Source organism: Nothoprocta perdicaria, unplaced genomic scaffold (assembly GCF_003342845.1).
Source record: "Nothoprocta perdicaria isolate Ctin4 unplaced genomic scaffold, notPer1 scaffold_46, whole genome shotgun sequence".
In the NCBI taxonomy this organism is placed as follows: domain Eukaryota; kingdom Metazoa; phylum Chordata; class Aves; order Tinamiformes; family Tinamidae; genus Nothoprocta; species Nothoprocta perdicaria.
Genome location: NW_020455710.1, coordinates 1,986,442 through 1,998,364, shown reverse-complemented (window position 1 = coordinate 1,998,364; position 11,923 = coordinate 1,986,442). Strand labels below are relative to the sequence as shown.

The window sequence follows — 11,923 nt, the reverse complement described above, 5'->3', positions numbered from 1 at the left end:
AGAGAAATGAGGAAAGATGAATGGGGTCTACAGAGGTTTATAGCTCCATAAATCATATAGCTCCGTAAATCATATAAATCATAAATTATATGAAGTTAGAACCTAGTTAAATTGCATCTATCAAACAAATGATCAACCTGCTGCTGGCTAGTTGTATTTTTGTCGTATGAAAAGAAAATGGCTAAGGAAAAGTGAATCTCGGTCCATCACACAAGAGGGGGGCACAGACCATGCATAGAGTGAAACACCAAGATAGGGAGTTTGCAGTTTGATAAGAATCACCCTGAAAATCAAGACTAAACGTTAAACACGCTGCCCTGCACGCAGGAATTGCAGCAGTATTCCCGACTGAAACACTTCTGGGTAACATAGAGGGATTTCTCAGCCTCCTAGCACTGCACAGCGACGGGAGCCCCCGCCTTGCTGCTTACTCCCTACGTTGTGTTTACGAAATGCGTTTTTCCAAAATATTTTTTTTTTCCCCCCCTTGAGCAGAGTGACGGGGCCGCTGCGATTCTCCGTCCTTGGAAGGGCAGAAGGGATGGGGCGCAGCGCAAAGCGATCAAAGAAGAGCCCCCGCCGCGTGGCGGGCAGCCCCGCTCCGCTCCGCTCCGCTCCGCTCCCGGCCTCCCGCCCCGCGCCGCCTCGCGCTTCACTCACGGAGCTGCCTCAGCGCCGCCATTTTGCCCCCGGCCGCTGACGTCACCTTCCCTTTCCCGCGCGCGCGGGTGGCGGTTGGTCCGAGCGCGCGCGCATGCGCAGCCGTCACGCGCGCGCGCAGGGCGGCGTTGGTGGCACCCTGAGGTAAAGCCGTTGGTGATGGCGGAGGGGAGCGATGAGGAGGTGCTGCCCGTCTTCCCCTTCCTGCAGCGGCCGCTTCCGCGGGGCTCCTCGCCCTCCGGTTCGAGGGCGGGGAGGGAGGCGGGCAGCCAGGCTGCTTGCCCGGGTGCGGTGGTGGTGCTGAGCAGTGGGAGCGAGAGTGAGGAAGAGATCGTCCCGCTGGCGGAGAGGCTGAAGGGGAAGCTGCAGGGTGGTGGGCTCTGCCAGAAGAGCGTTTTCCAAGCCCAGCAGGGCAATGCTGCAAGTGGAGCTGAGAGAACAGGGCGCTGCCTGAGCTCCACTCTGATTCCTGACACAGGACAGTCCCTTTCAAAGCCCTCTGAGGTCCTGAGGGACCTGTCACCGTCTGAAGAAGTGTCGCAGAGTTGCCAGAATGGTGCTGTATGCAGTTCTGGGAAGTCATCCTCATGCCTGCAAACAGACTGTTTGTCTAACTCGGCAGCGCAAAGTAGCAGGTTGGCAGGTAAAGACGCAAGTGTGGGAGCATCTCCCCCTCCAAAGAGGTCAAAATATAGTCAGAAGGAAAGAGAGGCAGCCTCTCAGGCTGCGTGGCAGAGGAGAAAGGAGCGCGAAATGCGGAAGAGGGAGCAGGAGCAGGAAAAAGAAAGGAAGAAGACCCTTGCCAAGATGCTGAAAGCTCAGCGACCAGGGGAGTGCCAGAAATACATAACAGTGGTGCTAGATCCAGGTACTTTTCCTCACGGCGTGCATCTGTCTTGGATTAGCTCCCAGCTCTTGCTGTGAAAGTCTGATGCTTGCACCAATTCCAGTTCTCTTACAGGTTGAAGGTGGTGACCAGGTCCTCAGCGCTCTGCAGTCTAAGAATTATTCCTGTGTGGTTGAGAGTCAGGCTGTTCCATGCAGCATCACTTGGAGGAGACGGGCTGTATTGTCTCAGGTGTGGGAACAAAATCTTGATATTCTTGCCTTTTTCTTCCTTTCCTCTTTGCACTGAATAGCAGTAGTCATTAGTACCCCTAGTAGCTGTCTTCTAAACTTCTTCCCGCTTCAGGAGGGGAAAAGCATTTTGAGGGAGTGGTTATACAAAAAACTATTGGTCTGTTTTCTATTTTCATGTCTATACAGAGTGATGAAGAAAATGAATGGACAGAAGAACCAAATATCCTAGTTCTGCTTTGCTTGGAGGAGTTTTTGTTCATGGTTCACAACTACAAACAAGTGAGACTGCTCATGTTTTGTTTTTTTTTATTATTATTTTTTGTACCCTCTGGATATGTCTTGCTGAAAGGGAAGTTCTTGTCATCTCTTTTCATGGCAGGAAGGTTTTAGTGTGGGAAGGAAGTGAAGGTTCCAGTAAACTAACTAGTTTTAGAAGTATTGGATCAAAACCAAAGTTGTGTAACAAAGCTAATAGCAGGTGCAAGCTATCCTTTCTAATTCCATTTTCCATAGATTTTTGAGGTGACGTTGTCCTGGTAGATATTGACGGATCAAGGATGATTTATAGGAATTTAGGAAAAATCCTAATTCAAAACTCTGCAAATATTCAGCATTGACAGTTTTTCAGTTTGTCAAGAATAGAATCTCCTTTCCTGCTATGTAGGAAGGAGGCTTGAGACACGCTCAGGCATCTCTGCTTATGGGCAGACTCAGAGCAGGAAACTACAGCTTGACCATGTAGGAGATGTGTGAGCAGACATCATTTGCAAAGATCCAGTTGCAGAATTGGGGCCATGAGTTCTTCTGTTCTAGAACTGGTCTATCCTGTCCAAGCAAATTGTTTAAGTCTTTTTCTTCTCTTATTTATTCTTTTTCTTCCTGTTGCTCCTTGCAGGAGACCCAGGGCTGCACAGAAGGACAGAAGGAGACATTACAGAGCTTTGTTGCTCATGTAATGGAGAAGATGCCTGGGAAGATACTGGCACTGGTGGTAGTTGGAGTAGACAGTTATTTCGAGTTAGTCTTTTTTTTTTTTTTTTTCCTCCCCTGCAAAGGTTTTATGTTTTCTCTGGCATTGAAAACTATCATATGTATTTTCATTAATTCCATCTAGCAAAAACTGGAACGTAAAACATATTCTTACCCAGAACTATCTGCTATCTGTTTTATAAGAACAGAAAAAAAGCTCCACCTAGCCTGTCACCATGAGTGACCAACACCAAATATCCAGGGTAGAGCATGAGAAGAGGTAGACGATGTAACACTATACTTCCTTTGAACACTGTCCTAGCTCCCCCAAATTTGCTGCTGAGGAATTTTCATAATCAGATGCAAAGTTTTTGTATGTAATAGTCCTTGACAGTTTGCTCTGTTTGGTATCTCCTAGTAGGGGTGGTGGCACTGAGTTGTTGGGCACTCCACAGCAGGCTGATCTTCTCTGCTGTTGGTGCTGACATGACCTCCTCACCTTGTCTTCTTCCTATTAGCTCTCTCAGAACTCAGTCCAAAAAGAGGCTGCGACCAGAAGCAGTGAATGGAGACCAAGCAGAGGAAAAGGGAAAACGGAGAAAAAGGAAAGCTAAGGATTCTGGTCCAGATGTGTCCAGACTGGATGTGGAAGATGTGAGTACCTTTAGAACATGCATGCAGTACTTGTCTCTGTTCCTGTCTGCCGCTAAGTGAGTGTTTCATCCAGTGGTGCTTTTTCTTCACTGAGGAGCTAAGTCAGCTGAAGTGGCTCGAAACTGCCGGAACAGAGTGCCCCTACAATTCCCAAGTGCCTCAAGCTGGCCGCTCACATAACGGGGAGAGTGTGGATGGCCTCGTCCTGCAGCAGATGCGATGAATCCTTACTTTGTTCAGATAAGAGCGGAATTTGATGGGATAAGAGGATGAATTGTTCAATTATTCTTTCCCCTGTTGTTTACAGGCATTAGTGGATTTGCTGTTGCAGACAAATGTCCAAGTCAGACTTGCTGAGAGCCCAGAGGAGCTCGCGGAGTTTGTCAGTATGTTCACTAAAGCAGTGGCTGAAGCCCCATACAAGTGAGTAGGCAGATGAGTTTTTAATATCTTCCTGGGAGAGGTTTAACTTTCAGCATTACTGGGGAGGAATGACAGATATACAGCTGTATTGAGGTGCAACACAGTGTAATGCTTTTTAAAGGAGCAGACAATGCAGAAAAACTGTTGATGCTGCTTCCTCCAAGTAGAGTTTGTGTTATGTTTTAAGACTATTTGTGTGGTCTTAAACAATCAACATTCCTGTCACAGCAACTGCTGTATTTCAGATATAAAAGGAGATGTCTCTAAAAATGGCATATAAAACATTCTATTATCTTTGGCAGCCTGAATGTGCATTCTTTTTCCCACTGTGTATACATCTTGGTTTGTACTAGGATTTCTTCCAAGTATGGGACTGGTTCTTAACACAAGACCAGCAACAACACCCTTAGCACAAGAAAATTGATAATGTCCTTAGAGAAAATACAACCACATTTTAGGCATTTATTTGTAACAGTGCAGAGTGAGAAGTGTTTATCTATCTTTCTCTCTCCATATACCAAAAGATGCAAAAATGAGATTTTGTTTCAGAGCTTCAGTGTCTCATTCATTTTCCTATCCTTTATTCTCCATAGGAGAGAGCGGGAAAATACAGGATTCTCTTTCTGCGTAGAGAATGAGGGGTGCAGAGGTGTGAAGGTGGATCGCACCGGTAAGGGTCTCTTAGAAGTTTGGAAAAGGCAGATACAGCAATTTAACCGGGTCAGCCTTGACATGGCAGAAGCTATTGTGTCTGCATACCCTTCTCCTCAGCTTCTGGTTCAGGTACGGATGCTACACAAATACTAAGCATTGTGCATACAGCTGACTAATTTTTAATTGATATAATTGTAATGCAATCAATTCCATATGAACTGTTATACTGAGGTACTGAAGAAACTGATTTATTTGCACCTATTGCTTTGGTTTTACAGAACAGGTTACTTAGTACTGAGGAACTGGCTGATTAAGCTGACGTATTCACTTCTTCCTTTTGCATCTGCATGCTCATCTTAAGTGAGTCTGTTCTCTTAATGAAGTAGAATAGGTTCTCTATCTACCTCTAATCTCACATCTGACGTCTGTCGAGAGTTCAGTGAAAAATGAGTGCAAATTGTGAAAGAGCAGTCACAGGTGCTTAACTTTGGATTTTTTTTTTTGAAATGGATGCAAGTGGATGCTACCATCATTCCTTTATACTGCTTTTAGGCCTACAGCAAATGTTCCTCAGAGGAGGAGCAGGAAAACATGCTGGCTAATATCGTTGTGCGCCGTGGTGAGGGTGTGACAGCCACCACGCGACGCATCGGACCAGAGCTCTCCAGACGAATCTACCTGCAGATGACTTCCCATGATCCTGATCTCTGTTTGGATTTCACAGAGTAACCCAAGGGAACGAGTATTTTTCTGTTTGCCTGACTTAAATATTCATCATCCTAAATGCAATCATGACTCCTAGTTTAAAGACTTAAAAATCAATTCATTTTTATCATGGTAGAAGAAAGTTGGTTAAAATTGCTAATGGATGGAGTCTACACAAGGAGCACAGCGAACATCTCCCATGGGACCCTGATTTTGACATGGCTACAATATTGATAGTACCTTCCAATTTGTAAAGAGCTACGTTCATTTCCTAGGAAATAAATTGTATCTAATATTCATTACTTCTTGCATGTAGGCTCGACTGAAAACAGTTATGTGTTCTAAAGAAACTGTGTTTTTCTACTTGTACCCTAAACTGAAAGTAGTTACTTTTGCTCTCCAGTGTGAAAAATCGTAATGGAAGACACAACATGCTGCTGTGGTGAGACAGAAGAGCTTTATCTCATGAAATAACCCTGTTTATATTTTGTACTGTGGCAGATGGGAATGAGTAAGACTAATTTTCAGATATAAATTCAGACTGTCCTGATTCAGTCTCCAGACAGCTTAATCTATAGAGGGTCTTGAAATCTGATTATATGGGCTGGAATTATGAGGTCTAAACAGTTGGCAGAAAAATCTTGCTTTTAATTAGATTGGGGAACGTGCTTGACTGTCCCTGAAGCCATCAGCACTTATGTGTATACACAAAGACAGCTGAGGTCTTTCACTACAAAAGTACTTACTGAGAGGAATGCTGAGAGTAAATTAAACTGCACACAATGAATGGAATTTACCCACTGGAATTGTCTTCGGATGAAAAATATCAAGCAGCTACACCAGCTTCACACATTGAGCAGGTATCTTTGCCTTGCTTTTGACTTGAATTAATAAGCCTTAATAGGTTGGTATTTGTTAACTTTGCTAATATAAGCAGCACCATCTCTTAGATGGCACACACAGCAGAAGATTCTTGCCAGAAGGCATTTCTGCCAAGAGGAAATGTTGCTTTGGATGTTGTTTGTCATGTTCGGACACTTCTGGATACTAAGCAAGAACTGTTTTAAGGATGTGATAAGTTAGATATCAACTGCAAAGGCTACAGTAGTTTCAGGGAAGCTTTAAAAGAAATACGTCTAAGCAGAGAGGTACGCCGCTCTTCTTTCCCTTTAGCTTGAATTCTTGTTGCATTTCTCCCCAAGGTAGTTCAGAAGCCACTGCCTCATCCTTAGGCTACACAAGGATGAAGAGTTGCTGCTTCTATGAAATGATACACACTTTCAATCATGGCACTGCTCTTGCCAGCAATAATTGGGAGCATTTCTGATGACTCATGTATGCGCATCCTGGTGGAGGCTGCTAGTGCTTATTCTCTGGAACCTGCTCTTAGACCATTATATGCACAAATACTTCAATTCATTTTAGCACTCAATTCTTTCAAGGATTTGAAAAGCTTCTATTTGTTTTTCCCTGCACCTTAACTGCAAATAATTTATAGGCTTTTGCCCACTGCTTGTCACATAACTGAGTTTTTTTTCTTAAGATACAAAAGGCTCCAGGTCCCAGCCCTTCCAAGAGGTCCGAGGTGAAGCCTATTTCTACCAAGACTGCCTCAGTATGTGATGCTGCACCAGTGCCACCCAGTGTTGCATAGTGCTGCTATGACTGGAAGCCAAGAACAGGCACTTACCCACTGACTTTCTGCAGTCTCTCAGCTCTCCTATTTTTACACCCAAAAAGCCAGTCTGTAGAAGTCCTTCCTAAACTATAGCTGCCTTGTTGGCCCTGGATGGCTAAAGGTAATGGTTACTGTATTTAGCCAGGAAGCATTTTATAGTATTCTAGTAAATACTAGTAAACTAGTATTATAGTTTCTTTAAAAAAAAAAAAGCAAGGTAAGCATATTCTATATTAGCAACATAAGCATCCAATCAAGACAAAATGCTGCGAAAATTGTTGTATTGAAAATGTTCAGCTTTCAATAGTACATCATCTTCTTCACTCCAACATACGGATGCACAACCATCCTACAGCCTTGTAATTGGTCCCGGAGTGGGCCTTACATATGTTATCCCCATACAGCCATATCACCAATTTTAGCATGAATACAAATGACAAGAAATGGATATGCATTAAAAAACTTTCAACCTCCCTTACAGAGCTATAGATATGTAGATAACCAGAGGCTTTTTTCCCCCCACACACACTCCTGTTAATTGGCAGCTTTCCACATATTACAATCTAGCCAAAAACCTTTGGGAGGTAAGAAGTGTTAACAAGTTTTAAGTTAATGTGGGCAAACACTGGGAATTACAGGCCAGCTGAGAAACATGCACAGCAAAGATGATCTGAACAGCAATTCTGCTCTGTGTGGAGTGGACCAGCAAATCAATGCTGACTGATTAAAAGCAGTTTCATCAGAACACAATTCCATAGGAATTCTGGCTGCGTAGATGGTGGAAGGAGATGCTGACAAAGCAAGTGCCCATCCAGGAGAATCACAGCATATTTTGCAGGGTTTTGTGGTTTTGCAGAGCAGCTACCACGTCCTCATAGAGAGTGTTCACACTGATGCACAGAGGTTGATGCTGCAGCTCTGTCAGCTTGCAGACTGCCAAAGTACAGAGGATGCAGAGCAGCACAAAGAGCAGGACTCTCAACACCGAGCGGGACCAGGAGTGCTTGCGCCTCGGTGGTTGAGGTGGACGGGAGTTGGAGGGAGGCTCTGCAACAAGAACAGTTCCATGAGAGAATCAGAAACATCTTTGAACAATCTATATCGGGAAAATAGAAGCTCACGTAAGATGCCATAGCTAGTTCTATAGCTGTCTTTTGTCATGAATTCTTACCCCTTACATGTTAGTAAATAAATGCAGAGGATCTACCCCTCTAGGATGAACGTTTCAGATTGATTCAGGTGGAAATGAGCAGGGTGTGAGGCACCTTTATTGCCCAAGTTCTGTTTTGTACGTAGATCTCAGTTCATTCAAAAAGAAATGAATGGAGGAAAGTTCTGCTTAGGAAATTTTAGGAATCTTGTGGCTCAGCCATCAGTCAAAGATACTGAAGTGTTGTCTTGTTTTCCTCCAGCTGTTCACCTGTTAGATTTCCAACAAGTTCTCCTACTGTGCTGTTTCCCTACAACTCTGACCATTCCTCACCATCAGAATCTGAGGAAGACTGATGCAATCTCTAGGGTAGTACTCTACTCCACTTGTTTTTCCTATGCTGTGCTCAAGTTACAAATTCAAATATTACATAGCAGTCTCTACAGAATACTTGGACCCACTGTGGAGGCAACTTACTTCGCGTCTGAACAGTTTCTTTTTTAGTTTGCTTTTCCATCTCCTGCTTTGCAGCTCTCTGAGCATCGTACTCCCGTCTTCTGCGTTCCTTTTCCTCTGCCTTCTCTCGCTTCCGCAGTTCCCTCTGTTGAGCTTCCTTTGCTCGCTGTTCTGCTTCGCGTTTCTTCTCCATTTCTAAGGATTAATACAAGATTTTTTTTTTCTCTTGATGTGAATGGATTTCATTGCCTTGTTCCTTATCACATGCTTACCTGTTCCCCACTGTACTAGGGAAACAGTCAAGTAAGTACTCTGAATTATTTCTCTAAAATACTACATACCTTCCGCCTTGTTCCCTGTGGTTTAGGGTTTCTCTTAAAGTAAATCCTATGTTCTTCCTTCATCCTTTTTATGTGTAACCTGTAGCACATTTTCTCTAGGGAACCAAACTATTTTCCAGACAAGAAACTACGCAGTTATCCCAAACTGTCTTTCTCCCTCCTTCCCCAGGACTCCTTGGGTCCTCAGAACTGTGACAGTTACAGGTATTTGTTAGATGGCTGTGAGTGTGTTTGGGTTTGTAACAGAGATCAGGATCAGTCCTCAACAGAGAGTGCACGAGGGCTCTTTACACCTACCTCGCTCTGCTTGGAGCTTCCGTTGCCTTTCCCGATCCTGCTCAGACTGGATTGCTCTCATATGCTGCAGGACCTTCAAGGTTCGAGAAAACAATATGGGAGAAATGCAGAAGGTTCTTTGCATGCTCATTTCAAAACAGAACACTTAGAGTGGAGCTGACAACTGGCAGAAGATGCTCAGCAGGAGCATCTGATATATTTGCACGCAGAGGACTTAGCCTTACAGGTATGGCTCCAAGGAGAACTCTGACCTTCCCGTTTTAGTCCATGCAGTTAAGAAAAAGGTATTTTCATTACAAAGCAAGGCAAACTGCTGCTAGCTAATACAGAGCATCACAGAACACTTGTTCTTTTATGAGCCTGACTTCTTAGTACAAGGCAGCAACACAGACCCAGACAACTATTCTTGCTGCACAGCTCCCAGCAACAACTATTCATGTGAGCTTATAGTTTGGCAGCACTTTGTGAGAGATTGTCGTACTGTACAGTGTAAGGCTGCACATGGATTATTTGCCTAAATGTATCTGTGCTTTCCTAGCAACCAGCATTTAATACCTTTAACTCCATTAATGAAAAAGAACCTTGCGGCAAGGAGGCAATAAATTCACTGCATGATTACCAACACCTGAAGAAATTTCAAACTGCTGCAGTAGCAGACCAACCTGCTAAGCAATAGGAGAAAAAACAGCAACCAGCAAACCCAAGAATGGAAAATAAATGGCAAGTAGATTCCTTACCCTGACAGCAGCCTGTTTACACTGCTTCTCATCCAGACAGTCCCCTGCTACTTTAGCGAGAACAGGATCCAGGGGGTTGTCCTTCAGATCCAGCCACTTCAGGTTCTGCAGAAAGGAACGACAAGCGGGAGGCTGTAAGAGCACACGCGCAGCGCACGGTCTTGTGATTATTCTAGAAATACTAAACAGCAGCAAAAAGCTACTTAAATTTCAGATAAATGAAGCAGGGACAGAAGATGAGCAGAGAGCTCAGGCAGGGGTTGCTTCAGCAGAAATGAGGTAATTTCCACTGAGCTGCGTTGCAGAGCCCAGATGAATTTTGAAATGAGTAGTGAGCAGAACCGATGCTTTAGCCGAGAGAACAACTTGAGAGGAATCACAAGACCCTGGATTGCCTCCCAAGCTTTACGTAACTGCCTAGCAAGTGGCTTTTACCTTGAGCTGTGCAAAGCTGACTGGCAGGGTGACTAAACGGTTGTTCAGAAGGTCCAGGTGCTGCAGGTTGACCAGGCGGCCAAAGTCCAAGGGCAGTTGTTGGAGCCGATTTTTACTCAAATCCAGTTTCACCAGATGCATCAAACTACAGAAGTCCGACTAAAACCCAGGCAGAAAAAAAACAAGGAGAAAGAGCTTCTTTCGAAGGAGAAACGCGTCCTATTGCATTCTGCTTGCCTCACTAAAAGCTCCCATTACCACCCCCGTTAAGCAGCGGTGTCGTCATGCAGCCAGCCCCGGGATGAGACAAGTGCCAGTTCCCAACCTCCCACGGCACCTCGTGTCATTTGCTCGGAATCTTTCCTCGCGGCCTGCCCTCACGTCCAGCAAGGCTCCCTAGCGTCTTACCGGCAGGGAAACGAGGTTGTTACAGGACAGATCCAAGATCGTAGCTTTCGGCAGGGCAGCCTGAAAGGGAAACAAAGAACTGAATCAACATTCTATATATATATTTGGATGGATGTATAGCTAGATCTGTGCACGCGCACCCCGCTGCTCCGCCGTGCTGGTTTTGCTGTAGTCACTTGCGTTCCGCTCGCGGGCGAATTCGTCGGCAGTTGCCGCCGCGATGGGAATCACGGAATCATTGGGGTTTGAGAGGTCGGGTTTATCCTAGGAGGCTCCGGCTGCCAGGGCGCCGTTTGGCCGCTCGGTTCCCGCCGCGGAAGACCACACTCACCAGCTCGCGCACGGGCACCTCGCTGAGGTCGCACAGACTCAGGTCGAGCTCGTTGCCGTCCAGCTTGTCCTTGAGGGTCCCCGCCCTGGCGCGCGCCATGGCCGCGCGGGACCGGCGCAGACACTTCCGCGTCCACGTCCGCGCGGCGGCCGCCAGCGCCCGCCAGCCGCGCCGGCCGGCGCCGCGCAGCTCCCCCTGCCGGCCCGGAGCCCCGCCGGGAGCCGCCCGCAGCGGCCCGCGCTCCCCGGGGCGTCCGGGAGCCCCCCTGAGCATCCGGGAGTGATCCCGAGCCTCCCGGGGCATCCCAGAGCATACCAGAGCATCCTGTGCTCCCTGCAGCATCCCAGAGCATCCTGGAGCATCTTAGTGCTCCCTGAAGCATCCCAGAATGTCCCACCCTTTCTGGGGCATCTCAGAGCATCCTGGAGCATCCTGTGCTCCTTGGAGCGTCCTAGAGCACCCTGGAGCATCCCGTGCTCTCCAGGGCATCCGAGAGCATCCTGGAGTGTCAGCCTTTCTTCACCAGTCTTTCTTCAACGCGTGCAGGTGAAGGGTCTGCAGCACCTCGCTCCTCCCCACTGGCTGTCACGTTTACCCCCGGCATCACGCTGTTCACGCAGTGTCCCATGAAGGAATGACCCCTGAGCGAGCGGTAGCCCCCACGAGCACAAAACCCAACTCGTGCACAGAGTATTTACAAACACAAGGAACTGCTGCTGCTTCGCAGCCTGCGGAACGGCCAAGTGCTGAATTTGCTGCCTCTCAGGTCACACCACTGCGTCTTGCTTCAGCAGGAGGTGTTTGCAGTTAACTTTCCTGCTCTGATGTGGAAGCCCCGAAGCTGCACGGCCCAAGTCACCTTGGTCACCTTGGGTGACCCACGCTGGGAAAGCCAGGACAAGAGAAAAGGTGGCAGAGACTGAGCCAAGTCAGCAGCGCCTCGTA

The 11,923-nt window shown here is 46.5% G+C and overlaps 3 protein-coding genes across 4 annotated transcripts in view; 1 reads left to right on the top strand and 2 right to left on the bottom strand.

Moving 5' to 3' along the window:
* MRPL27 (mitochondrial ribosomal protein L27) overlaps positions 1 to 682 on the bottom strand; it is a 3,381-nt gene extending 2,699 nt beyond the window's left edge. The window contains exon 1 of the mRNA XM_026046844.1: positions 661 to 682. Coding sequence (XP_025902629.1) covers positions 661 to 682 — 22 coding nt within the window. The remainder of the gene's footprint in view (positions 1 to 660) is intronic.
* Positions 683 to 819: 137 nt separating this feature from the next.
* Positions 820 to 5,682, top strand: EME1 (essential meiotic structure-specific endonuclease 1). Its single transcript, XM_026046843.1, has 8 exons — positions 820 to 1,528; positions 1,611 to 1,738; positions 1,927 to 2,019; positions 2,636 to 2,757; positions 3,228 to 3,363; positions 3,671 to 3,786; positions 4,380 to 4,569; positions 4,993 to 5,682. The coding sequence occupies exons 1-8, from the start codon at positions 820 to 822 to the stop codon at positions 5,167 to 5,169; spliced, it is 1,671 nt and encodes a 556-aa protein (XP_025902628.1). The 3' UTR covers positions 5,170 to 5,682.
* Positions 5,683 to 7,107: 1,425 nt separating this feature from the next.
* LRRC59 (leucine rich repeat containing 59) lies at positions 7,108 to 11,114 on the bottom strand. Of its 2 annotated transcripts, none has more exons than XM_026046746.1 (7): positions 10,979 to 11,114; positions 10,648 to 10,707; positions 10,240 to 10,398; positions 9,805 to 9,909; positions 9,068 to 9,140; positions 8,451 to 8,624; positions 7,108 to 7,870 (listed from the first exon to the last, which is right to left on the bottom strand). In XM_026046746.1, exons 1-7 carry the CDS (start codon positions 11,075 to 11,077, stop codon positions 7,644 to 7,646), a joined length of 897 nt encoding a protein of 298 aa, XP_025902531.1. In that variant the 5' UTR covers positions 11,078 to 11,114; the 3' UTR covers positions 7,108 to 7,643. The 2 variants fall into 2 exon arrangements, with proteins under 2 accessions (XP_025902531.1, XP_025902530.1); XM_026046745.1 differs by lacking the exon at positions 10,979 to 11,114 and adding an exon at positions 10,788 to 10,881.
* Positions 11,115 to 11,923: the final 809 nt, after the last annotated feature.

Excerpts from the sequence above, each read along its gene's own strand:
- LRRC59 (XM_026046746.1), bottom strand. The coding sequence starts at position 11,077 with ATGGCGCGCGCCAGGGCGGGGACCCTCAAGGACAAGCTGGACGGCAAC. Across the intron at positions 10,708-10,978 it reads AGGTGCCCGTGCGCGAGCTG|GCTGCCCTGCCGAAAGCTAC; the intron begins GTGAGTGTGGTC and ends TTTCCCTTTCAG. Across the intron at positions 8,625-9,067 it reads GAAGCTCCAAGCAGAGCGAG|AAATGGAGAAGAAACGCGAA; the intron begins GTAGGTGTAAAG and ends ATTAATCCTTAG.
- EME1 (XM_026046843.1), top strand. The coding sequence starts at position 820 with ATGGCGGAGGGGAGCGATGAGGAGGTGCTGCCCGTCTTCCCCTTCCTG. Across the intron at positions 2,758-3,227 it reads GGAGTAGACAGTTATTTCGA|CTCTCTCAGAACTCAGTCCA; the intron begins GTTAGTCTTTTT and ends TCTTCCTATTAG. Across the intron at positions 3,364-3,670 it reads CCAGACTGGATGTGGAAGAT|GCATTAGTGGATTTGCTGTT; the intron begins GTGAGTACCTTT and ends TGTTGTTTACAG.